This window comes from Mustela erminea, chromosome 6 (genome assembly GCF_009829155.1).
Source record: "Mustela erminea isolate mMusErm1 chromosome 6, mMusErm1.Pri, whole genome shotgun sequence".
Taxonomy (NCBI): domain Eukaryota; kingdom Metazoa; phylum Chordata; class Mammalia; order Carnivora; family Mustelidae; genus Mustela; species Mustela erminea.
The window spans coordinates 67,699,488-67,724,005 of NC_045619.1; the positions used below are offsets into that span (position 1 = coordinate 67,699,488).

The following is a 24,518-nucleotide window of genomic DNA, read 5'->3' on the forward strand; positions in this document are numbered from 1 at the left end:
TATCGCCCCTATAACCCATTACAGATAGTACCGGCCACTGAGGCTGTCCCGAGACAAACTGGAACACAGCACTTGCCTCAATCCCTCAAGTCAGAACTCAGTATTTGACAAAAGCAATTATTTCTGCTAAACTTGCCATGGAGCAATAGCTGAAGTTTTCCAGTATTAAGTGAGCATAACTAAGATGGTCAGTAGAATCTTGTTGCATCTGTACCTATTCTTTGTTCATTTTTAGTGCCGAAGTTTGCCTTTGTTGGAAATTATGGAGTTTGAAGCACAGTAGAATTCATCCACTTTAGTTGGAGTTGTAAGGTCCATTTTATGTACTGAAGTGTACACATTATTAGCTCACAAGGATATAATTCCAAGGATTGATTAATAGTGGACAAATTAGGATTTTCAGGTAGTTTATCATTTATAATTTTTTTGCCATTTTCTTAGTGTATGTATATAGAAATACTTCCACTTTTGTGGGAATAAATGTTCACTTATGTTTGGTATAAAATGAGGGGCCCCTGGGTGGCTCAGTGGGTTAAGCCTCTGCCTTCAGCTCAGGTCATGATTTCAGGGTCCTGGGATTGAGCCCCGCATTGGGCTCTCTGCTCAGTGGGGAGCCTGCTTCCCCCTCTCTCTCTGCCTGCCTCTCTGCCTCCTTGTGATCTCTGTCTGTCAAATAAATAAATAAATAAATAAATAAATAAATAAATAAATAAAAATTTAGAAGTGAGAAAGTGTGTACAAAAGCACTTTGTAAACTGTCCGCTGTTGTGTCACCTGGATAATATTAATACTAGCAGCAACAGCATCAACTCTGCACAACTTAATGTAGCACCTACTATGTGCTGGGAACTGTTCTAAGTGCTTTACATATTTTTACCTATTTAATGATCACAGAAATCCGAGAAGGATGGGTGTAATGACTACTTTGTTTGACAGTTGTGGAACTGAGTCCCAGGGTGGTGGAGTAACTTGCTTGAGATCCCCCAGTTACTATAGGGCATAAAGGGGGTTGGAACCTAGGCAGGGTGGCTCCAGAGTTAAAAACAGGGATAGAAGAAATCCTTCCTTCTTTCTATGGCATTCTGCATATTACAGAGTTAGAAAATATATGCTTCTGGCAAAGCTGGAATTGGGTAAGAAAAATAATTTTTAAAAAATCAAATTTCTCGTTTGATTTTGATGTTTATAAATCTGATAAACACCTGTGATTTTATTTTATCTGTCCAAAGAAAATTTAGAAATAATAGCAAATTTGATGCTTATTTTAATTTGATGTGACACTCTTCTACTCTATGGTTGGTTTTGAACAGCTTTATTTTTCCAGCAATATAAATGCCCCTTTTAGGGCATTTAAAAATGCCCCTTTAAGATAAAATGCAGCTCTCTATTTATCCTTCTCCTTTTTAAAAAAGACACACTATTGTTTTTATCTCTTGGTTGGGTCCTTAGAGAAATCTGGTTAAAAGACTCCCTTATATAGTATGAAAAGGGAGCTAGTTGGCAAGGACCCAGGGTTCTGCTCACAGTAGGTTCTCTTCTAGATGGTGACATAGACTTGTGCAATTTTAAGAAAAACAGACCTGGATTTTTCATGTTTTTCAGCTTTATTGTAGCTGGGCAAATTGTGTCTTACAGGGTTCGAATGAGAAGCAATACATTGGTCTGTAGAGATAAGAAGCATGATTAGTAGAACAAACTGAGCTACCCATTATAGAAATTTACTACTTAAGTGAAAATATTCTCAAATTTCTCCCCCCAACTTACAACTTCAACTCTGTAGTTTGTGGTACTAAAAGTTCTCTTAGAGCATCTCTTAGAGCTATAATAAGATCCAAAGCAAAAGCCCATTTGACTTCAAAGAAATATTTTATTTTGTTTACCCTCCCCTTTTGGAAGGATCATTTTTGCCTTGATGAAAATAATTCAACTCAAAAAGCTTACTCTTAAAAGAAAAAAGAAAAAGAGAGATACTTTTTTTTTTCTTATGTATTCTCTAGATTTTCTATTTCTTCCAAGACTGGTCATTACTTTCACTCACTATAGCACTATATGAAAATGTCTTGAAAGAAGAATACAGGAAGTAGGGAGTAATACTAACTGTCTGTGTTCTAAAAACTTAATCATCAGTTAATTGAAGTCACTATAAGGATAAGAGCCCCAGACACTCTAAGTGTCTATTTCAATTCTTGGCACTGTGACATTTAGGGCATATTTGTTGTGTATAGGACAGCTTTGCTCTGATGATCATATGGTTAGGAGGAGAGATACGCATGTAAAGCCTCTTCAAAGTCAACTGTTTTCTTTTATGTGCTTCCCTAGGGCCATATATATGTGCCTATTATGGAAGTGACTTTATCGTTAACACTTTGAGGGGCAAGTTATATCTTATTCACTTAGAATAGTGCCTAAGACACAGTGAATACCTCATGAATATATGTAGAATAAAGATGGGGGGATAGGACGTGTCCATAAGTAAAACAGAAGGAAAGATTTTCAGGCAGAGAATAGGATATGTGAGCAAAGCAGAAAGATAGAAAACTGTGGTTGAGAGATCATCACATTGTTCTGTTTGGTTAAAATTTGTGTGAAGAGGCATCTGGGTGGCTCAGTTGGTTAAGCAACTGCCTTTAGCAAGTCCCACATGGGGCTCCCAGCTCCATGGGGAGTCTGCTTCTCCCTCTGACCTTCTCTTCTCTCATGGTCTCTCTCACTGTCTCTCTCTCAAATAAATAAATAAAATCTTTTTAAAAAAAAATCTGTGTGAAGACACTATCTGAAGCTACAGTTGAAAAGATAGAGTAAGTAGGATTTCAGAAATGATTGTCAAGATGAGGGGGTAGTAGATGAGCGCTCTCAGTGATGTTGAGCATCTTTTCATGTGTCTGTTGGCCATCTGTATGTCTTCTTTGGAAAACTGTCTATTTAGGTCCTCTGCCCATTTTTTAATTGGTTTGTTTGTTCGTTTGTTTTGATGTTAAGTTGTGTAAGTTCTTTCTTAAGTTTGGATATTAACCCTTAGTTGGATATATCATTTGCAAATATCCTCTCCCAATCAGTGGTTTGCCTTTTTGTTTTGTTGATGGTTTCCTTTGCTGTACAAGAGCCTTTTCTTCCGCAATATTTCCGATAGGTGATTTCACTTTTTTTTTCTCTTGCCTGAGGAGATGTATCTAGAAAAATGTTTCTATGGTTAATATCAAAGGAATTACTGCCTATTTTTTTTCTAGGAGTGTTATCGTTTCAGGTCTCACATTTAGATCTTTAATGTGTTTTGAGTTTATTTTTGTGTATAGTATAAGAGAGTGGTCCGATTTCATTCTTTTGCATGTAGCTGTTCAGTTTTCTCAACACCATTTGTTGAAGAACCTGTCCTTTGTTCATTGCATATTCTTGCCTCCTTTGTCATAGATGAATTGACTGTATAAGTGTGGTTTCATTTCTGGAGTCTCAATCCTCTTCTGTTGACCTATGTGTCTGTTTTGGGGCCAGTACCATACTGTTTTGATTACTACAGCTTTGTAGTATACCTTGAAATCAGAGAGTATGATACTTCCAGCTCTGTTCTCCTTTCTCAAGATTGCTTTTGCTATTTGGGGTCTTTTGTGGTTCTAAGCAAATTTTAGGATTATTTGTTTTAGTTCTGTGAAAAAAAAATGTTGGTATTTTGATAGGAATTGCATTAAATCTGTAGATTGCACTACTCATCAGAGAAATGCAAATTCAAACCACAATGAGATATCACTTTACACTTGTCTGAATGGCTAAAATCATAAGCACAAGAAACAATAAGTGTTGGCAAGTATGTGGAGAAAAAGGAATTCTTGCGCACTGTTGGTAGGAATGCAAATGGGTGTAGTCCTTGTGGAAAGCAGTATGGAGGTTCCTGAAAAGATAAAAGGAAAAGTATCATATGATCCAGTAATTGTACTAGTGGATGTTTACCCAATGAAAACAAAGTTACATGCACCCCTATGTTTATTACAGTATTATTTACAATAGCCAAGATATAGAAGTGCCAAGTATCCATGGGTAGATGAATGGATAAAGAAGATGTGGTATTTATATATACAATGAAATATTACTAAGTCACAAAATAGAATGAGATCATGCCATTTGAACAACATGGATGGATCTAGAGAGTGTATTGCTAAATGAAATAAGTCAGTCAGAGAAAGACACATATCTGGAATTTAAGAAACAAAACAAATGAACAAACAAAGGAAAACAGAGACAAACAAAGAAACAGACTCTTAAATACAGAGAGCAAACTTGTTGTTGCCGGAGGGAAGGTGGCTGGGGAGGCGGGTGAAACAGCTGAAGGGGATGAGGAGGACACTACTCTTGATGAGCACTGAGTAATGTATAAAATCCTTGAATCACCTATGTTGTACCCCTGAAACTAATATAACACAGTCTGTTAATTACACTTCAAGACAAAGAGAACAATGGAAAAAAGTAGAGGAGACCATTCTGTTGTGAAAAATTGAGTTTGAGGTGCCAGTAGAACCTCCAGATGAAGATAAGGCAATCTAAGTGGAAACAGGATGGGACGCATAGGAGAGCTGGGTTGAGCTGGAGCAAAGACATTTGGCAGCCAGTCCACAGAAGGGCGTGTGCAAGCAGGGATCAGATAAAATTGCTGATGGGGAGAGGGAAGATGAGGAGAGCAGCACAACAAGAGAACTGAGGATAAAATTTCAGGCCTTGAAAGGGAAGTATGACCACAGCATGAGAGAGAGAAAGAGCAGTGAGGGCCAAGTGTCATGGCGCCACGCCAGCAGCAGTTGTGCCTGGGCAGGGGTGTGGAGCGCAGGGCGGGACGCAGTGGAGCCCTGAGTTAGGGTCTTGCTCTACCACCTGCTAGCTGAATGAGCCACGTCTAGTTACCTGAGCTCTTGGGCTCTGGGGTCCTTACCCGCAAGATGGGACTACGCCTCAGTAGTTGCTATGTTAATTTTGTTATTAAAAGCAGTCTTTAAATAATACCTTAAAATCACTCTCATCTATTAAAATAACAAGAACCAATAAAATGGAAGATTTGGAGTTATCTGTATTTCTTATGTATGTCAAGCAACAATATTGCAAAGTATAGTATTTTTAAAATGTCTTTTAACCAGGATAAGATTGAAGACTTAGGAGTATTTGAATTACATGTTTTAGAAAGGAATACACTGTCTTTTACCCATCATCTTCTGAATGAAGCTTTTGGAATTTAAATACAATTCACTGTCCTATCAAGCGTAATTTTTGGAGCATCTGCTGTATACCCACCATTTTCCTATCTCTTAACAAGTCAAGAAACAACAAATGTTGGCAAGGATGCAGAGAAAAGAAAACCCTCTTACACTGCTTAATAATTAACAAATCTTGACTTGTTAATTTTAGCCATCCTGACTGGTATGAGGTGGTCTCTCACTGTAGTTTTGATCTTTATTTCCCTGGGCATCACAAATACCCTTAACAACACTAAGATCCTCAGCTTCTGAGGCAATCTTGAATTTATAGTACGTAAATTTTCCTAGTACAACCTATTGTGATTTTCCCAGTACATTTTGTTGACATTTCTGGGAGAAGCAAAATCACTATTATTTTCTTGGGAAACATTTGCAAATTTCTGTCTCAGAAAATATCATGCTGTATAAAATTAATTTTTCCACGTCTCGCCATCATTGGTAAAATGCATTTTAAGTGGCATTTTGATGTACTGATACTTCCCCTTTCCATTAGAAAAAAAGAACAATAAGAAACACCTTTTCTTATCCTTTGTATTAGGGTAACACATTAAGAAAAATACTCCTGAATCGCTACTTTAAAGGAGACTATGGAGTTGGTCCGAATGGACACCTCTCTGGGACCTACTGCAAATCTGCACAAGGGGCAGGTAAGACCAGTTATTTTCTCATCATTCTGAGATTCTGGTCATATGTGTTCACACTGGGGTTATGCTAGCATTTTACTGAAAATAGAACAAAACAAAAAATTCACTCAAAAAATACTCTTAAAAGCCATTGTACAAAAATTTGCATTCAAAATACAATTGGTTTGAATATCTAATTTTGCTTTTAGACTCTGGAAAACAGTAAACTATGTAAGTTTTACCCAAGTTTTACTTACATAAGTATGTAAATTAAGGACAAAAATAAGGCTAGTTTTCTTTTCTGAAGTATATATTATTAAGAAAAAACACATGGAGTTAATTACAGGTGTCATACATTGAATAGAAAGCTATGTTTTTGCAAACTTTTGACATTTTTTAAAAAAATCCCTAGATTCTATTATATTTAATGCTGAAGAGAAAAAATTCCAAGGATAAATAATATTCTTAAGGTCTAAGAATTTCAAAACCTTATGTGTGAATAATGTCTGAAAATTAAGGTTTTTTTTTTTTTTTTTCCATTTTCCTAATCACAGGGAGCTTTTCTGGACAAGATTCAGATAAGATGGGGATATCAATGTCAGATATTCAGTGTCTGCTGGATAAAGAAGGTGCATCTGAACTTGTCATTGATGTTATAGTGAACACCAAAAATGACAGGATTTTTTCGGAAGGCATTTTACTTGGCATTGCCTTGCTCGAAGGAGGAAATACACAGACTCAGGTATCTTTTTATCATGATGAGCATTATGTTGGTTATTTGTATCTCTTATTTACTTGTCCTAGGAACCAAGGAACGTGATATTGTTTTGCTTTTGGCTTCTCATGACTATCCAAAAAAAAAACCAACAACCCAACAACCTTGTGTCACGTTTTCCTTATAAATGTATTTGATTTACTGTAGAAACTCCAGACCTTCACAAATTATTCAGTGAAGCAGAACATTCCTTAGAAGCTTCCTTTCTGACATTATACCAGAAATTCTGATTTGTTTAGGGAAATTTTAGGTCTACTTTCAACTGATAAAAACAACATTTTGACTAATCTAAGAATTAAATGTAAAAATAAATAAATACATAAATGCCTCACACCATCTTTGGTTTTGTAATGGATTTCAGTACTATCGAACACCCCTCCCAGCACAGCCCCTCCCACTTACTTTTTGCAGAAGTTGAGAACAACAGCTTTACTTGATGCCCCAAATCTCCCAGTGCTTATCAACCAGATACCTCGGAGTGAGTGAATTTTCAGTGATCTGGAGAGAGAAGGAACATTTCTTTGCAGTTAAAAGCAGCCATTCATCTATTCCACATGCAGGCATCATCACCATTTCCAGAAGGCACCTGTGAACGCCTACCAAGTGCCCCTGGGCTCTGCCACTCCCAAAGGCAGAACACCCTGAGAAGGGGGGCCTGAGAGCAGAGTTGGGGAGAATTTCCACAGAACACCCACCTGGCTTCTAGTCCCACCTCTTGCTCACCTGCCCTTTCTGCGTTTGTCTTGGTTGGAGAAGGAAACTCAGCTTGCAACTCGCTGGAAATTTCAGAATCCACTTTTCCTATTCAGGGCAAATAGCAGCCGTATCTATCTGAAAACTAAGAGAGTTCCTTTATTAATCCAGTAAAGGCAATGGACAACAGGAATTTCGCTAGATCCAGGAGTGGGGCCTTTACGAGGAAAGGTGTCAGGCACAGCAGATGTCACAGTGACCAGAAAACAAGTCCCAGACACTGATCCTGCAGAGTTGCAAAACATCATGAAAATTCTCGTGATATTGAAGCTACAACACAGATTGCTCTGAGGGAAGTTGGGGAAGTGGGTGGTGGAGGGATTTGTGTGGGTTTTCTTGGAACGGCTCTTGTCTACAACCAGATATCCAGTGGAGACGTTCTAAAGAAATTGTCTAGGCAACTACATAATATGAGAGGTAGATTATTCAGATAGTAGTGAAGGATTTTTTTGTTTTTGATCTCTTTATAGAGAGATGTAGTTAAAGTGCTTTCTAGATTCCTGTTACTGGACCACAGAGAGGGTCATCAGATGAGATCATCTTGGACCCTACCTACACGTTTATGTTTATTTATGTCCTCATATCACTGTGGAATAAACCAGATTCTGCCAGAAACTGCCTGTTCCACTTTCAAACTCCTGACAAGGTCCCTGCCTCCCTTTAGAGCCCAAATACCTTTCAGTCTTTTTATCACATGGTGTTTCTGTGGCAGTTATCACTGGTTACTTATTTTTTTGTCTTTGAAATCTTTTTTTCCCCCATTTTTAAAATAATTGTTATATTCAGTTAGACAAAATATAGTATACCATTAGTTTCTGATGTAGTGTTCAATGATTCATCAGTCGTGTGTAACACCCAGTGCTCATCATAACACGTGCCCTCCTTAATACCCATCACCTGGCTACCCCATCCCTCACCCCCTCCCCTGTGAAACCCTGTTTATTTCCCGGAGTTCAGAGTCTCTCTTGGTTTGTCTCGCTCTCTGATTTTCAACTTAGTTCTTGGGACACCATTCTCTTCTCATTTTACCTTCTGCCATTTCTTCTTAGCCTTCTGTGAAAGCTCCTCTTGATCTATTTAACTCTTGAATCCTGACATCTCTCACATTTCTTTGGGATCTCTGTTTATTTGGCTTGTTCCTTCAGCCTGACCTCATTCATTTCTGCATCTTTAACTTTCATTCAATGCTGATGATTTTCTCCACTCACTTGATGCACTTCTAGACTCTACATCCAGCTTCTTCCAGAACGTTTCATGGGATGTCCCATTAGTACCTTCACCTCAGTGTGTCCCAAACTGAATCCACTGTTGTTCTCCATTCACCCACTCCTGCTTTTACTTTGCCTCCCTCAGTGATTGGTGGTCCAACCACCCAGATATCTGGCTGGAAGCTGAAAGCCCACCTTGACCTCATCTAACTCACCCTCACTACCTTCCTGAGCATCTCATTGAAGGCCATTCTGTGGTGATTCTGCCCTGTTCACAACTCTTATATCCATAGTCTGCTTTCAGCCTCTTCATAGCCAACCCTCATTCCTAGCTTTCTTATCTTTTCTTATTTTATCTAGGTCTTCTGGAGGTATCGCTGATCCTGGTTTTTCACTTCTCCAAATCATTCTCCACTCTGCCTCCAAAAGATACCTCTCCAAAAACACATGTTTTTCTCCTGCTTAAAGTCAGTCAGTTGCCCTATAAAGGCCCAAACTCCCTAACACAGTCCATAAGATCTTTCATGATTTCGTCTCTTCACTCTTCATATTTTCCTTCCTTATTCCACCTCCTCCCTCCTCCGTCCTCTCTCCTGTGCACCAGCTACACTGAGCTCTTCCTAGTTCCTCATATGTATCATGCTTTTTCTCACGTTGCTTTCTCCTCTAGGAGGACCCAACTCATGAAGTTCCCTTGGAAGGCTTTTCCGATCCCATGTCCCACTCGGCAGAATTGTCCACTAGTTGCCGCATGCCCCTGCTATATCCTGCAGATGTCTTCAGTGGCATTTCTGCCACTTGATTGTGCCTTTTCATGGATGTGTCAGGCTTGGTCTAGCAAATTATGAATCCTTAACAATTGAAACCACATGCTGGTCTTCTTTGTGTCCCATGTGTCTGACACCATGTTTGGCCCAATAAATGTTTAGGAGTGATGGCTGTATGAATGAATGGTTTGAATCAGATTCTAACCTCTTCACAAAGTCTTCCCCATCTGGCTCGAGCCTTGACAACCACTCCTTTATCTGAGCTCCCATAACATTTGTTTCCTTAATATCCATTTGGCACTCTGCCTATGCTACTTTGTTTTGTTATTTGAATGACATTTTGCCTCTTTAGCTAAATTTCATCTTTTTCAAAGTGGATCATGTCCTAGTTCTTCTAGCTATGTGCTTTATCACCATTCAGCAAATATTTGTTGATGAAATAGCATTAAATTATTTTTGTATGTGAAAGCCTTGTTTAAAGACGGGTTCTAACAATGTAATTTACTAGCCACCCCTATTTAAGTTTGTCAGTTTTCTACATCACTTTATATAACCCACATAGCAGCTATGTCTCTGGAAGGTCTAACCGAGGTCAGCTTAACTCCTATTACTTGCCCTTGAGCATTCTAAAACCCACTCCTCCTCAAGACTCCTGCCGATCCCAGGGGCAGGGGGAGGGGGGTGTAGAGAGAGGGGTGGGGGTGGAAGGTGGTGGGGGGTGGAAGGGGTGGGGTGGGTGTTACATTCTCACAGGGCCCTTAGGCACTAATGTTTGACCGCCCTACTTCTGTAGGAATCTGATTCCCTTCTTTAATTTATACCCCCCAAGCTACATAAGCCAGTTTATATTTTTCATGACACTATTGAAAGCAATGCCTGCTAAATACCAGGCACTGTGCTTTGTGCTTTCCATGCACTGACTTGGTTAATGCTCGCGACAACTGATGAGGTAACATGTGTTAACTCACCTTACCAGAGAAGAATCTGAGACAGTCTGAGCTCCTTATTGAGCTCACGTGGCTAGTTACAGATAGACTCAGGACTGGAACCCGTGCAGTCTGGCTCCAGGGTCCGTGCTCTGAGGCACTCTAAACATCTCTTTTCTGAAATAACATTTTACTTCCTGACGCCTGGGAGATTTCGCTGGCTGATTCACCCTGCACGGGTGCCCTAGGCTTATACCATCTCTCCAGTTCCTTCCTTCATTTTCCTTCTCTGCTCCCCTCTTCTGGTCCCCCATCCTTCTTGGGAGAAAGTCCTTCCTCTGTCATACAGATTGTTGACCCATCACTGCTGGTTCCTGAAAAAACCTCAGAGTTTCCCCTTATACTCTGAAGCTTGTGAAAGCAGTTTCCTAATCAAAAACCATATCTTTCACCAGAGAAATCCGTATGCTGCCTGTTGAGGTTATATACACATTTATATAAAACGTGCTTTTTATCTTTATTAAAGTCATACTGTTCAGCTTTGTAACGCCCTGGTTTTAAAAAGATGGGGTCTGTGTAAGTAACCTGTTATTTTGAGCTTAAGAGGTTACTTTAATAAATTTAATGATTTAGACTCAGAGAATCTAGATTTAAATCCTAGCTTTACCACTTACTAGTTTACGTAATGTTGGGCAAGTCATTTACCTTTAGTAAACTTTATCATTTGATCTGTAAAATGGAAATAAGAATGCTTATTGTTTACCCCACAGTTGTACTGAAAGTACCAATGAGATAATGTATTTCAAGGCACTAAATAAATTATAAAACTTTGTTTTAATAGAGCCACAAAGTTCCTGTAACTTCCTCATTAATATATTGGAATCTCCTTTCTCACCTTCTAACCCGACTATATTGGAAATATTAGGGTATAAGCATCAGCTTAATTTGTGGGCCTGGAGAGGTCTGTAAGTGCTGCATTTATCCTTTGAATTAACAGAACCAGCTTCACTGTTTCACTGTTGTTGCTATGGTTACTGTGGCTTTTTGCCCTGCTTTCTTGAGGGGTTGCTAGCCTCCTGCTTAGAGCTTCCCCTTGTAGGTATGAATCCGACTCCTAAGGCTTCATAAATTGCTCTGTACTCATACATTACCCATATTGAAAATTGCAGGACACGCATCCATTTCAAGACCTGATGTCATTAGAATTTATCTGCAAGTCCCAGGACCTCTGGGTCATGGTTCCTGACATTCTTTTAGCAAAGCCTGTGTATAGGAAGCACACAAACCAAAACTGTCTGTTTACATTTATTGGATTATGGTTGATTGTACTGGATTTGGGAGTCATTGTTTTTCACATGTTTTCTTCACACTGTCTCTCATCAAGGTTACATAACTGTCTTTTAATCAGTACAGTCAGTACAGTTATTAGAATTATTATCTTTATTAGTTTTTTTAACTTTATTTCTATTGTATCTATTGTGCCTATCCCATGATTTTCATATTGGTAATGTACAGTTTCCCCACCCAGTACAAATTCCATCTTCTCTGGAGTGTATCACCTTTCCCATCACCTACCTCTTCTGGACATGTCCATAAGTCACTAAGCAGACAGGGATTTGGCAGGTATTTTCAAGGTTCAGTATTTCTGCCTCACTGTGATATACTTTATCATCATTTTGGTGTGGAATCCTTTCTGTATCATTATTCACTCTTCGAGCAGAATCCATTTTATACATTTTATGGCAGGCTTGTCCTAGACCCCATGCAAAGCAATGTAGCTAATGAAGTACCGAAAAAACTTAGTGCGTATCTATCAGTGGGTTCCTGTGAGTGAGGCTGCCATGGTAACACATTCTAAATTAAATGTACTGTAATTTAGATAAAGAGAAAAATAACTCTTTGTAACTCTGAGTAAACTCACATTTACCGAAACAAGAAGCTTATTGGATTTGTGGCTATTTTCTACTCTAGGTGACAGACTCAGAGGGCAGGGATTGTGGTAGATTTTCCTTTTTGCTCTATCCCTAGTAGTAGCCAGGGCCTGGCACATAGTAGGCATTCAATAAATACGTGTTGAATTGAGACATGAGTTTATAGTAATGTAAAAAAAAATCAGAGAACTCTTTGGATCAACTTCTTACAATGCCCTTGTAAATTTTTCAAATAAAATATTCAGCAAGGATGAATGAAATAACACGAAAATATATTGGATTTTAGTGGAAAGTGCTAAGCAAATACAAGCTATTATTAGTGTATGCTAAATAGTACAGGAGACTGGAAAAAGCTGCTAATTTATGAAATAATAATGGGCAGCACATTAAATGTGTGCTTTCATCCGTGATGTTTATGTTTATTTCAAGCATGCAAGCACTCTTTTTCTCCCCTTGGGTATTAATATCTTAAAATATGTTTTCTTACAGTATTCCTTCTACCAGCAGTTGCACGAACAAAAAAAGTCAGAAAAATTCTTCAAAGTTCTCTATGACCGAATGAAGGCTGCTCAGAAAGAGATAAGATCAACAGTGACAGTTAATACCATAGACTTAGGTAACAAAAAAAGGGATGATGACAATGAATTGATGACATCTGGTCCACGAATGAGAGGTAAAGAAATATTTGAGTACTTGGGGGTATAGAGAGAACAGGAGGGCATACAACTTCTAAGTCTCGCTGATCTTTGTCATCTCACTTACCTTGGTCTCATTGTCCCAACTGTGGTTCCATGTGTGGAGCTCCATTCTTAAATTATCATGGCCACAGGGTTGACCTTGAAACAGCTGTGCAGGACCAAACTCAAACAAGGGATTATCAGAGCAAAGTAACTAGTGACATGAAAATGTTGGCTTTATAGTGGAATGCACAGTAAAGAGCCAGTTGCCCAAACCTTTGGAGCATTGGTGAAGTCCAAACTTTAAGAATAGAAATTACAAAGGTTTCTGGGTGGCTTGGTGGGTTAAGCCTCTGCCTTTGGCTTGGGTCATGGTCTCGGGGTCCTGGGATCAAGCCCCATCCGGCTCTCTGCTCAGCGGGGAGCCTGCTTCCTCCTCTCTCTCTGCCTACCTCTCTACCTACTTGGGATTTCTCTCTCTGTCAAATAAATAAATAAAATCTTAAAAAAAAAAAAAAGAAGAATAGGAATTACAGTACCATACTTTAATGAAAGATTCTTCATATTTGGAATAAAAAAGTCATTGACGAAGTAAATATAAATCACATAAACATTAAGGTTTTGAAGTTTGCCATATTTTCCCCACCTTCTTGTGTTCAAGAATTCTGGTATTTCATATTTATCAGAAAGACACAAGCCCTTCTAAAATTGGCAAAGCATTAACATCCTTTTTTTAATGTCCTATGCAAATTTCATATTTTAGTTGCTACTTCAGATTATTTGGGGGGAAATTGTTGCACCTTGTGTCAAGTGATTTTTAATTCAATTGTTAGAGAATTTGGGAACTGGTTTTCTTGTGTTTTAATTAGCAAAAGGAAGTTCCTTCAGAAATAAATAAGAGTACTGTTTAATTTCAGTAAGAGATTCATCATTACTTTTAAAAGAGGGAATGAAAGGGCAATTAACAGAAGCTTCTTCGGCGACATCCAAAGCATACTGTGCCTACCGAAGGGAAATGGATCCAGAAATAGACATTATGTGTGCAGGATCGGAAGCGGGAAATGCTGAGGAAAAGTCTGCGGAGGAAGTCACGATGAGCCCTGCGATTGCCATCATGCAGCCCATACTGCGGTTTCTTCAGCTGCTGTGTGAGAATCACAACCGGGAACTGCAGGTACTTGTTCTAGTTTGTGTAAAAGCTGAGAAGACAGCCTGTGACTGTAGGTAACTACGTTCAAATAAAACTAACGGGTCCTTTAGAAGAGAAAATAAAACCGATAGTGCTCTTCTGAGTTGGGAAGAAACATTTGCATCTAAGTAAAGAAAAATGCGGAGAAAACTCCTTTATGCGTGAAAAAAAAAATCAGGCTTGTGTATGATCGTCCATTGCAGCCTCAACTCCTATCTTTTTAGCCTCAGTTAGGGTCATTGAATCCTAGTGTTCTGGTATTTGTTGAGGAAGGTCACATTTGCCTCATCTATACCTTTCAGAGTTTTGTGGGTTTTTTGTTTTGTTTTGTTTTTTTAAAGATTTAGTTTATTTTTTGACACAGAGAGAGAGAGAGATCACAAGGAGGCAGAGCAGCAGGAAAATAGAGAAGGGGAAGCAGGCTCCCTGCTGAGCAGAGAGCCCAATGGGCGGCTCGATTCCAGAACCCCGAGATCATGACCTGAGCCGAAGGCAGAGGCTTAACCCACTGAGCCACCCAGGCGTACCCCTTTCATAGTTTTTAAATTTTTTTTAAAGATAGGTAGATAGATAGATTGATTTATATTTTTGAGAAGAGGGGGTGGGGTAGAGGGAGAAAGAGAGAATCCCAAGGACTCTTGCTAAGCGCCGAGCCTGATGCAGGGCTCCATCTCAAGACCCCGAGATCATGACCTGAGCTGAAACCGAGAGTCAGATGTTTGATCAACTGAGCCACCCAGGCTCCCCTGCCTTTCATGGTTTTATAGCTACAGGCGCTTTCATCATTTCCAGCTCAATTCATATATCTTGAGTGAGATACAGACTATGTTTCTACATCTCTATTAGAAACAGTTAATATAGAAGTGGATGTTTTAGGACAGTAAAGGTTGATACCTTTGTAGATGAATATAGTCCTGGTCTTACATCATCTTTGGTACATTTTTCTTTGTCAAACAGCTGGACTGAGGGGTACCCAGGAATTTCGGGCTTTTGTTTTTTGCATTATTTGCGTGCTGCTTACGTCACCATGGCGTAACGACATGGGAGGTGAAATCGTCTGTAAGAGCACATATCCAGGATGAGGGAGAGCAGAGTTTGAAGCTGTGTTCTCCAACTAGAACCTAGAGTGCAGGTATTCTGAGTTGGTAAGAGATGGTAGGTTAATACAAATGGAATTAAATATCCTCCAAGGACATGAGAAGCTCAGGACTTCATGAATGGTAGAAACTATGAGTTTTGTGGACTACCCCATCACAATGTGGAGAGGGCTGCTACAGAGCTGTGGCAGGCAGAGGCCAGAAGTATTACTTCTGGAAGGAGGACACTGGAAATGCACCTACCTGCTCATCCTGGTCCGTGTGGTCTGTCCATGTAGTAGATAGGTGGATAGTATCTGATAAAAATATTTTTCTAGTAGGAGTGTGGGAGCAAACAATTTGGGAAATGCTCCTATAAAATACTTTTGAGGCTCTCAGGTGACTGAGTTAAGCAGCCAACTCTTGGTTTTAGCTGGGGTGGTGATCTCAGGGTTGTGAGATGGAGCCCCACATCGGGCTCCACACTCAGTGGGGAGTCTGCTTGAGATTCTTTCCCCCTCTCTCTCCCTGTCCCCCTCTGCTACTCCCCCCAACTCGTTCGCTCTCCTTCTCTCCCTCTCAAATAAGTAAAATGAAATCTTTAAAATGCTTTTGTTTTAATAGACTAGGTTGTAGAATCATTCACAATAGCTATTATGTAGAAGGAACCCAGTGTCCATTGACAGATGGATCTACAAAATGTGGCATATGCATACAATGGAATAGTATTCAGCCTCACAAAGGAAGGAAAATATGCCATGTGCTACAACATGGATGACCCATGAGACATTATGCCTCAAGTGAAATGAGTTAGTCACAAAAAGACAAATACTGTGTGATTCGATTTATATGACATACTTAAAGTAGTCAGAATGAGAGAGAGACGGAAAGTAAAGTAGTGGTTGCCAGGGGGAGAGAGGGAAGAATGAAGAGTTGTTAATTGGTATAGAGTTTTAGTTTTATAAGATGAAGTGTTCTAGAATCGGATGATGGTGATGGTAGTTCAGTGTTAAGAATTTATGTAATACCACTGAGTGGTTCACTTAAAGATGTTTGAGAAGGTACATTTTATGTGTATTTTGCCATAATAAAAAATTGGAAGGCACCTGGGTGGCTCAGTCAGTTTAGCATCTGCCTTTGGTCAGGTCATGATCCCAGCATCCTGGGATTGGTCCTGTCTTCTCCCTCTCCCACTCCCCCTGCTCGTGCTCTCTCTCTCTCTCTGTGTCAAATAAATAAATAAAATCTTTAAAAAAAAAAAACCTAAAAAAAAAGTAAGTGGTGGAAATAAATTCAAATAAGTAAATTAAATAATAAATTAAATTAATAAAAATAAGTAATAGATAAAAATAAACGTTTCCCCTCTCTGCTTACCTTTCACTAGATTTACTCATCCAAAGAAATTACTCTTAACAGATTATACTTCCTTCCAGGGACTTTTATGCACATAGGAGCATATTAATCTGTAAATGTAAAATCTTTTTAAAAACTCAGATTACGTAATGTTCCTCAGATTATGTGATGTTACTTTCCATTTAGTAATACACCTTATTACTAGATTTTTTTTTATATTAGTACATACTGAATTACCTCATTTTTATAGCTTTGCAATATTCTAATGTTTGGATATACTGGTATTTGTTAAATCGGTCACATTATGACAGGTAGATATGGTTTCCAGTTTTTGCTATTATTAGAAGTGTGCAGTAAATCTTTCTGTAGTCATGTGTGTGTATCATATATATAGAGAGATGTTATATATTGCATATATATATACACATATGTGTGTGTGTATACATATATATATATAAATAACTTAGGAATCAGAATTGTATGTTAACTGAATATTTTAATAGGGGCTTCTAAGTTGCCCTCCACAATGGTTGTATCATTTATTGTTTGAAGCGGTACTGGTTGTGAGGGATCATTTACTCGAAAATTGCTTCTCTCCCTGATGAACTTCTTTCTAGCTTCTTGTTTCCTTCTCCTTTTCCTATTATTTATTTTTTGCCTTCTCTGTATAGTTTTGAGGTAATGACATTGTTATGAACTATACTGATAAATTTAGATTCTTGAGGAAAAAACTGGAAGCTTTTTTCTTAAACCTAAGGGAAATTTAATAAATGTGAACACTTTCTTATAAAGAGCAATTCCATTCCACATTGCCTTGGGGATATTTTTGAGTCAGAAAAACACACATAGTGAGAGAGCTGAAAGCAATTAGCATAGTGATTTCTTTTAACTCCTCAGGTATATTTTCTTTTGCTTTCAGAACTTTTTGAGGAATCAAAACAACAAAACAAATTATAACCTCGTCTGTGAGACCCTTCAGTTTTTGGACTGCATCTGTGGAAGTACCACGGGTGGCCTGGGCCTGTTGGGTCTCTACATCAATGAGAAGAATGTAGTACTGGTCAATCAGACTCTGGAGAGCTTGACGGAATATTGCCAGGGCCCATGCCATGAAAATCAGGTAACCGTGAAAGCAGTTCTTCACGCAGAAGTATTCATGACTAATTAGCAAAAGGATCAAACTGGTGAAGGAGCCAAGCTTTGTCCACATGTAAAAGATCTTTCTTGCTTTGCCAGATATTTTTACTCTTCTCACGAAACATACAAAGACTGAATTCTGGACTAGTAAATACTATGCCCTATTTTTATTTAATTTTATCATAAAAGAAAATTCCCATGGAAATGTTCCAGATATAAATCAGACCTACCGAAAAGAGTGAAATGTGTTTCTTCACCGTTGCTCAGTTTTCATCTTTAGTGACTCTTTCTCAGGATTTGTGAAACACACTCCCTTTGGCTTCTACCACTCCATTGTGGTGTGTCATATATATTAGTCTCCTTTAGACTCACAGTAAACCTATGAACATTACAAAATAGGTCTTATTGCTCCCATTTTGTGGAAGAATATGTTCTGACCCAGAGATGAAGTGATGTTCCACAGCCTCAGAGTGAGAGAATCAGTATATTGTAGAGCCATACTTAAAACTCAGGACTTTTGATTGGGTCTAAGTAGAGTGCTCTTTTGACTACATTACGTTTTCAAGGGTAAAATTTTACCTCTCTTCCAGAAGGTTTGCCTGATTCCATTTTCTTGGACATCAAGGACATAGAAGACAGGACACTTGAGGGCATAGAAGATAAGACACTTGAGCTAGTCAAGAGCAGGTAGTCACCTGAGAGTTTGTTAATTGACTGTTCACAAACACTTAAGTGTTATGGGGCTATCATTGCGAGCATGGATTCAGCCTGGAAGAAAAGAGTTTTCGAGTGGTAAACATCTCTGGATATAAATCTTAAAGAAGCCATCAAGACTGAACATCGGTGCATAACATAGAAAAGAAGTGTGGGGGGGGAAACAGGCTGCTTTTCTATTGCAAATTATGAAATATGCACACACACGTATAAACAGGTACACACATATGCATGCCTAGGTATGTAGAATAAAAACTCAGCATTTATTGATGTAAAGGATTTGTTGTGAGGATACTGCCCCCCTCTGTAATGTGCATATTACCAGTAAAGGAGGTAACAGATTTTACCCTAGGTTTTCCTGGATTATATTTCAGTCTCCTAGGGTAATGATACAAAGAAACTTAACTGTGGAAAGTTGAGGAAAAATATACAAATTTGGAAACTTGGTTTTGTTGTTGGAAAAAACATGTATATCTATATTATTAAGCACGTATTCCCCACTTTTGGTCTTATAAAAAGATGAAATTGAGTTTTAAAATTAATTTACTAAGCTAAGCTCTAAAAGTACAAACCTAATAATAAAGAAACCAATAGTAATAAATAATGATAATAAACATGAATCCCTCATACTCTAAAAATATAGTTTATTTGAACCCCAACTTCTGAAAATATGTGGGAGAAAAGATGGTTACCAGAAAATTCCAGAAATGATCTGCAAATTGATTCCCTCTCAGTCTAGCAAGTATCTTAATAATCAGAAGAACCTCAGGAAATGTGGAAGATGGATGGAAGACACCTTTCCTTTGTGTCAGGGGAGTAAAAAATTCTTTGTGCAAAGGGAAAAATGAAGCCCATTCTGAAAGATAATGGTTATTTCAGAATTACGTTGAGTTTACTCTTTCTCGTTTAACTCACCTGGTTTCCATTTTTTGGATCCATTGATACTGGCTGCTGCATCGTAATGTGTGGTTCCACAAATTCCAACCCACAGGTTTCTGATGCTCAAGTTCTATCCATTGCATTAAGTTCAGGATCCTAGCACAATAGACCCTAGCCTTCAAAATACTGCTTATCTCTCAGGATGTTTTATAAACTTTCCCCAAGTCAGGTCCTTCTATAAATCACTCAGGTTGAAAGACTCTGCAGAACTTTTCTTCCACCACCATACCAGACAGATGTCCCCAGAATAATAGAAGGCTCCTGTCTTCCTTGTCTGCTGCCCCCAGAGGTGCAGTGGCATCATGTGCAACTCACTCAATATTAAGTAGCAGCTGAACTGATAAGCTCTATCAGTGCCAATGACATTGACATACCACAAACATACCACGTGGACACTCCTTTCCTAAAGGGGAATATTCTCTTAGCCAGGAGAGATCAGATCTTAAAATTCTGAATTTAAGACACTAACTTTTCTATTGGCGGGTATGTTAGAATTTGTTGTCTGAAAGAATATTTAACTTCAGTTTTGAAGTTCTTTGAAATTCTATAAAAAATGGTTCATTTTAAAAATTTCTATTTACACACATTGTCTCTTTCAGTGTCCTGCATTCAAAGCCATTTAATCAATACTAATCAATTAAAAGATTTAGTATGAAAGAATAAGTCAAATTTAAACCCTTGACTTAATCTCAAAGTTAAATCTTAATTCTGTTTTAAAAGTCACTGTTCTTTTATGTCACATGATGTCTAGCACTTTTATGTTGTAAGTAAAATGTTGTTCGTAAACATTTTGTTTTCCAGACTTGTATTGCTACTCATGAATCAAATGGGATTGATATCATCATTGCTTTGATCCTAAATGACATAAACCCTCTGGGTAAATATCGAATGGATCTGGTGCTCCAACTAAAGGTAGACTAAATCCACTATTTGGATGGCGGGGGTGACATTTTCTATATAAAACTTCATTTCAGAATTGGCTCTGAATCCTCTAGTAGCTCTTGTAAAAACCCAGGTATTATCATCTGTTCAGCTAATGAATTGACAGAAAGGGAGAGTGAAAGTACAATGTGCACTAAATCCCTAACAAAAGTCCAATAAGCTTTGAGGTAGTATCAGTCAAGGGTACTTTACTGAAAGTTCTTTTAAGTAGCCACTTTGTTTCACTATTTCTCTTTGTTTTTATTGTATACTTTTTATTATACAGAAGAAAAAATGTGTTAAACATTCATTATGCCATATATTTTTAATTCATCTAGACTACAGAATCCTATCTAGCAAGTCACAGTGAATTAGATCATGTAAAAGAAGGGCTGCATTTTAGTGTCATGGCTCTCTTCTCTCAAAAAACTGGTTTCTTTTACATAAGAATTGTGGTTTTTGGTCAAATACTATTAGCAGTGTTTACACTCCCTTGGAGAAGCTGCTTTAACTTAAGCTGTGTGCATACTTCCCAGTAGTTCCATTTATCAGAGCCTAGGAAGAAAATGACATTTAAAAAAATTTCTTCAACTTTTTCTTTAAATGGAAATAGACAAATGAATATACACAAGAAGCTATATAAATAAATCCCAAACTCAAAGGCATGATATTCAATACAGATGAATTATTAAAGATCACATTACTGTGTTTAGTGTTAAAGAGGTAAAAAAGAAAAAACGGTTAAATATAATTTTTCTGTAAAGATAGGTCCGTCCAGTATCAGAACAAATTTTTTTTTTTTGAGGGAGAGAGAGTACACATGCATGAGTGGGGGTGGGGGTGCAGAGGGACACAGAGAGAGAATCTTAAGTAAACTCTGCGATGAGCATGGAGCCTGTGTGGGGGCTCAATCTCAGGACCCTGAGGTCATGAATTGAGCCAAAAGCATGAATTGGGCACGTAACCGACTGAACCACCCAGGCGCCCCTAGCAAATACAGTTTAATTAAATTTTGTATAAGTAAATTTATGGCCAGAGAGAATAGAAGTGATATTTTTATAATCTTGTTTCTAAATGTAGATTAGATATGTAATGGAATGCACATATGTCTCTTTTATGTGAAGATTGTGCTAGGGGCTCCTAATAAGCAAATGTTTCTTTTCATAGACAAGGTGAATTTTTATTTTTTCACTGTTTTCATTGGCAATATGTATAAGCCTTGAGTCTTTCTGTTCATAGAATAGAACTAAGGTGATCCTTATGTCGATTGAATTTGTGTCCTTTTCCCCATGAGCATTATGTTTTTATTAGTGAAGCCAGCCTCGGCCTATATGACAGACAGCTTCAGCTGAGTTACTAGAAAAATGTTTATTTCCCCTTAAATTCATCTTTAATCACAATTCATGAAGAAACAACACATAGAAGCCTTGGCCTTTGGCTCTTTAAATCCTTTATTGGCCTAAAAACTACCTTTAAATCTCATTTTTTTTTTTAATCTCATTTTTAATTGGTATAACTTAGTGGAGAAAAATACTGAGTGATTGATTGATTGATTTGAAAGGGGGAGGGGCTGAGGCAGAAGAAGAGAATCACAAGCAGACTGGCTACTGAGTGCAGAGTGGGGCACAGGGCTTGATCCCACAACCTTGAGATTATGACCTGAGCTGAACCCAAGAGTCAGATCCTTAGCCGACTGAGTGAGCCACCCAGGCGCCCTGTGATTCATCCATTTAAAACAAAGTATTTAAAAAAAAAAAAAAACAAGTGTAGGCATACAGATTATTTACAAATCCAAACATATGTAAAAAACTAAATGATGGGGTATTACTTGAGAGTATGTAGATAGTTTTAGCTATTTAATGAAAATGCTTTTTTGAAAAAGGACTATTTAAAATTTCATTTGTTACTAACCACTATTTATGTATATGTTTTTGAAATGTGATGTTGGCTAAATCAAGGTGTATATAACATACCAGGTAAATGGACTTGACTTGAAATATTTAAAATATAGTCTTCTACTTAAAGAACAAGGCATGTGTGCCTTTCCCAACAATCTATGAAGCTCTGTATATAATGGCCAATATGAGAACAACGCTTTTAAAACAGAATAATATATATTGCCAGATTTTAGGAGGCTTCCATGGGTAGAATGCTTTTAATTATAAAATCTCTGTAACATCAAAGAGTAAGTCATATTAAAAAATGCTAAATTAAGGTTTATTTTGTATCATTCATCCTTAAATTTAATTGCTTAATCATTTATACTTTCATTTAAAATTTTAAGTATATTTAACTCTGCATATTCATTTATTGTGAAGTCTTATGCATTTTTTCATGCATATGTCTTGTTCTTTAACTTTTAATTTACATTTCATGACTAACCTGTGACTGCAAAGTTTTGAATTTGTAAATAGGTTTTTTTTTTTTAAAGGTCTCTGGCTTCCTTTGGAAGAAAATCTTCTATTAACACCAACGCACACATTTGATTTCTTAGTGTATATAGGTTCTTGTACTTTCAATTTGATTCAGATTTGAGGTCATTTACAAGATTTCTATTCTTTGAAGATAGTGTAAAAAGATTGGTTGGAAAAAAATTGTATCGCCACTGGTATTCTAAAATTGGATGTATTTTTAAGCTATTATGTATTGGGCCTCCTAAGTGAGGTTCATTAGAGAATACTGTTCATGTTGCCAAGGTTTGAGCTTTGAGTTCTGTGGGGTCAGTTCAGATTACTCTGATTACTCCACTAATCGTGGAGCCTTGTTATTTTAGGTATGTTGTTTGTATAGGATGCTACATTACAAAAATGGATTTTAGGATTGATGCAAATCTGCAAAAATTGAAAATGAACCATAAAAAAATAATGCCACTTCCCTTACAAAATACTAATGTTTTTTTTTCAGGATGGGTCTATGACATTGTTACCATCATCACCAGACATCATTGCTTCTAATATTAGTTTTAAAGATAGTCTTTAGGCTGCAGTCCTAAAAGTACAAAATAGTTGGATAGAATTTGGTACTAAGCTACTCAGTCAAGTTAATTTGTACAAATTTAACACAATTTTTGTGATGAATGTCTACATATGTCAGACAGCTGATTCAGTTCAAGTTTTTATCCTACAGGATGTTAATTTTGAGTCACTGAGAAACATCTTAAAGACATTAAACGTTACTTTTCTTGTGCTCCTATCAAAGATTGTGTGTGGCACTTGAGATTTATCTAAATAAATATTGCAAAAACACTGTAGAAATATGTCCCAGGTACTTTTTATCATTTCACAGTTTGCCATAATTCTGGGGCAGTGCTATTGAAAACAGTGTAAAGAAACATCTTTGCAAATGTTGAGGATATTGTGCTTTGTGTGATAAGACTTTGTATAATTCTTTGGATTATAAATCAACTTTATCAGAAATATTAATGGTATCTACAGGTTAAATGTTTGAGAATATATGCTTATAAAAGAACTGGAAACATCAAAGACAACACAGACTATTTTTAGCCTCTATTAAACAAAAGAAAATATTGTTTTTCTATAACACAGATGGTAAACATGTTGCATATTACTGCCGAATAGTGAGACCAGTAAATTATTACCAGTAAATTTTTATTTTTACTTCTAACTCATGAATTTAAAATTTTATAGATTAATACTCAGTAATTATTGCTCATATTTATTAAAAATTTTGATATGCTAATACATATTCATGTTTTGCACAAAAAGCAATTGTGCTAAGTTCTTTAAATTATATACCATTTCTGTAAAGTACATCATTGATACTGGTTCACCTTACCATCTTGTTAAAATGGCATCAAGACAATGTCTATTTAGAAAATGGTGATGGAAAATAGTGTATTTTAAAGCGTTATATATAAGGTTTTGATTTTGTATTGAAAAAAGCCTTTCACCAATATTTAAAATATTCTTTGGAATATAACTCTCATGACTCATTTTTTTTATTTTGTGTTGACAATGGAATAAAACCTTCTATATTAAAATGTGAACTAGCCAAATGAAATTAGCAATTTAAAGTTGTGTTTGTTTGTTTTTTTTAAAAAATGGTCCTGGTAATATCAATTAAAACAAACAGGGATAGTTAATCCATGAAATAGGCTTTCCATGTGCATTAACTCAATCTGTATCTCTAGAACAACGCGTCTAAGCTTTTGCTGGCCATTATGGAAAGCAGACATGACAGCGAGAATGCGGAAAGAATTCTTTTTAACATGAGACCCAGGGAACTGGTAAGAAAACTTTTTTTTAAAAAATATTTTATTTATTTATTTGACACAG

At 37.3% G+C, this 24,518-nt stretch overlaps 1 protein-coding gene across 2 annotated transcripts in view; it reads left to right on the top strand.

Moving 5' to 3' along the window:
• ITPR2 (inositol 1,4,5-trisphosphate receptor type 2) overlaps positions 1-24,518 on the top strand; it is a 497,678-nt gene that overhangs the window by 327,509 nt on the left and 145,651 nt on the right. For both annotated transcript variants that reach the window (XM_032347608.1, XM_032347610.1), the window contains exons 38-44: positions 5,773-5,881; positions 6,412-6,599; positions 12,707-12,890; positions 13,812-14,068; positions 17,432-17,632; positions 20,104-20,214; positions 24,374-24,469. In XM_032347608.1, coding sequence (XP_032203499.1) covers positions 5,773-5,881; positions 6,412-6,599; positions 12,707-12,890; positions 13,812-14,068; positions 17,432-17,632; positions 20,104-20,214; positions 24,374-24,469 — 1,146 coding nt within the window. The remainder of the gene's footprint in view (positions 1-5,772; positions 5,882-6,411; positions 6,600-12,706; positions 12,891-13,811; positions 14,069-17,431; positions 17,633-20,103; positions 20,215-24,373; positions 24,470-24,518) is intronic.